This window comes from Ciona intestinalis, unplaced genomic scaffold (genome assembly GCF_000224145.3).
Source record: "Ciona intestinalis unplaced genomic scaffold, KH HT000840.1, whole genome shotgun sequence".
NCBI classification, from domain to species: domain Eukaryota; kingdom Metazoa; phylum Chordata; class Ascidiacea; order Phlebobranchia; family Cionidae; genus Ciona; species Ciona intestinalis.
In genome coordinates this window covers 323-3,349 of record NW_004191161.1, presented here as the reverse complement: position 1 = coordinate 3,349, position 3,027 = coordinate 323, and the positions used below count along the sequence as shown (strand labels likewise).

The 3,027-nt window shown below is 35.1% G+C and overlaps 1 protein-coding gene across 1 annotated transcript; it reads left to right on the top strand.

The window, feature by feature from the left end:
- Positions 1-1,244: 1,244 nt before the first annotated feature.
- On the top strand, positions 1,245-2,566 carry LOC108950759. The gene is made up of 3 exons (XM_018816807.2): positions 1,245-1,762; positions 2,153-2,192; positions 2,453-2,566. Exons 1-3 carry the CDS (start codon positions 1,520-1,522, stop codon positions 2,521-2,523), a joined length of 354 nt encoding a protein of 117 aa, XP_018672352.2. The 5' UTR covers positions 1,245-1,519; the 3' UTR covers positions 2,524-2,566.
- Positions 2,567-3,027: the final 461 nt, after the last annotated feature.

Below are 3,027 nucleotides of genomic sequence, written 5' to 3'. Positions count from 1 at the left end.
GTTCTATTGTCTGTTTATGACATCATATACATCATTCCTCACCCTTACATTAGAAACAATGGAAACAAACAATTAGCGTTTGTTGTAAGTTGCCCAACTACTTGTCTTATGTTGTGACAGTGACTTTGTGAATGACAAATTATATATAATACTGTGGGGTAAGATGAGATACAGTTAGCACATAATATCCCATATAGTACTGTGGGGTAAGATGGATACCGTTAGCACATAATATCTCATACAGAACTGTGGGGTAAAATGGATACAGTTAGCACATAATATCCCATATAATACTGTGGGGTAAGATGGATACAGTTAGCACATAATATTCCGTATTTAATAATCGTGTTTTTCCAGTCGTGAAGATACTTTTATATAATTCTGTAAATATTCTTTGTTGACTCTTTAATTGAGACATGGAAATAGAATAAAATATGTCCCATCTTCCCCCAACCGATTATAAAACAAATTTTGCTATCATTTTAAATACCTTTAAACACATTTTGTTATCATCTTATATCTTATATATATTAAGTTGATTGAAACAACGAAGAGAAAGGAATTAGCAGAAAAACGACAGTTGTTAAAAACAAGCTATGAGTAAAAACTACTTGAGAAAAAGTGTCAAATAAAAGCGTGGCTGCCAAACCTAAACTTAAAACAAAGTCCATTTAAACAGTCTGTTGTTACAGGAGAAACAGCCTGGATTGGCAAGAATGTTGATAACTATAATCATTGCTTGGGAGAGAGTTGAACAAAAGGTGTAAAGACTTTAAAATAAATATCACCTTTCATGCTGGCTGATCCACTACCCCAGTAAATGTATGTGGGATCGTGTTACGACATTCTTTGGTCTCCTTGGACGCCGGGGATTTAGATCTGATTGGCCACAGATGGACACAGTGGTTGCATCCTATATATGTGGTAGAACAAGAAATATGTAATTTGTAACTCTATATATACTTTATATTAATCAAGGTCAGATTCAGGTATAGAATAGGCGTATGAAGTAATACAAATATGTAGGGGAAATGTATATGTTTTGGTATGATTAGGTTTAGTTTAAATAAATAAACAAAATTGTACGTTAGAGATTGTAACTCGATACATACTTAAAACAAATTAGGAAACAGCATTTAATTGAAGTGACTGTCAGGGTTTTGACATAATTGGATTATAGTTATATAAAGAAAATTGTAATTTAACAATTTGAAAACAACAACAACAATGCATAAATATTTTTTTTTACATGAATGAATGTAACTTGCTTTATCCTCGGGTGGCCGGAAAACGACAGTCGTTACATATGGGTCAGTTCTAGAATTAGGCCATAGTTGGCCCATTACCCCAACAACTTGGCTTTAAAAGTAAACAAATCGTTGATTTAAAGTTGTTTTTAACAGATGTTGGCCTTTGCACTAAATATCTGAAGCACGAAGTGTTTATCTAGTGCTGGGTTTGGAAGGATATGCTTAATTACTAAACTAAAATGGATCAAAATTAACGAAGAAGCCAAACTATGGTTAAAAGACGAAAACTCGTGAATTCGGTGTCAGACTTGGATTACTGGAAAGAGCCAGTGAAACTAAATGTGAAAGATTTCTCATGTTATAACTTATTCATTGGGATTGGGCTTGTGTTAGTTATAATTTGTCCCCCCGTGTTTTTATACACGGAGGGCAAATGGCTGGCGACAAGTTTGGCAAACGAGAAGCAACAACTGGAATCTGTGAATGAAGTTGCGCAAGAAATAGTAGAACAGGTAAGTGGATATTTATAAAAGCTATTATTATATGTGGGTGAGGTGTGAGAGTGTGGCCTGCTATGTAACCCGAATTAGGGCCAAAGATGTTATTCATTACAACCTAATCTATATGAAGGGATGGCATGGGACGTGGGATTTTAGCCAGAGTTGGTCTGTTACCAAGCGTACGCCTGTCAACACTTCTGAAATTGCTCCAACCCAGCGGTCCCTTATGGGTAAAAAATCCCCAAAGTAATCACCCACAAAGTTACACACGCGGTAACTCACAATCGGGTACGAGGTGTATAGAATAAAACACTTGTGTTAAAACGAGTGTCGTTACCCACCATGCGAGGATAAATACTAGACATAGATCAATTTTAGTAAGGTAATAATTACGTGTTTTAGGAACCCTTCCACGAAAGAGATCGTCGACAAGCACAAACGGGTAAGTGGGCGGAATATTGTGAATATCATGACATCACTATTTTTATGACATCACTATTATTATGACATCACTATTGTAATAACATCACTATTATTATGACATTACTATTATTATGACATCACTAATATTATGACATCACTATTATTATGACATCACTATTATTATGACATCACTATTATTAAAACATCACTATTATTATGACATCACTATTATTATGACATCACTATTATTAAAACATCACTATTATTATGACATCACAGAAACAATATGCACGTGCACCGAGACAAACACGACAATTGACGAAGGTATGTTGGAATATATGTATCTGTAGTTTTGGGGTAAGATGGATATATAGTACTGTGGGGTAAGATGGATATATAGTACTGTGGGTAAGATGAATATATAGTTCTGTGGGGTAAGATGGATATATAGTACTGTGGGGTAAGATGGATATATAGTTCTGTGGGGTAAGATGGATATATAGTTCTGTGGGGGAAGATGGATATATAGTACTGTGGGGTAAGATGGATATATATTACTGTGGGGTAAGATGAATATATAGTTCTGTGGGGTAAGATGGATATATAGTACTGTGGGGTAAGATGGATATATAGTCCTGTGGGGTAAGATGGATATATAGTTCTGTGGGGTAAGATGGATATATAGTTCTGTGGGGTAAGATGGATATATAGTACTGTGGGGTAAGATGGATATATAGTACTGTGGGGTAAGATAGATGTATATTACTGTGGGGTAAGATGGATATATAGTTCTGTGGGGTAAGATAGATGTATATTACTGTGGGGTAAGATGGATATATAGTTCTGTGGGGTAA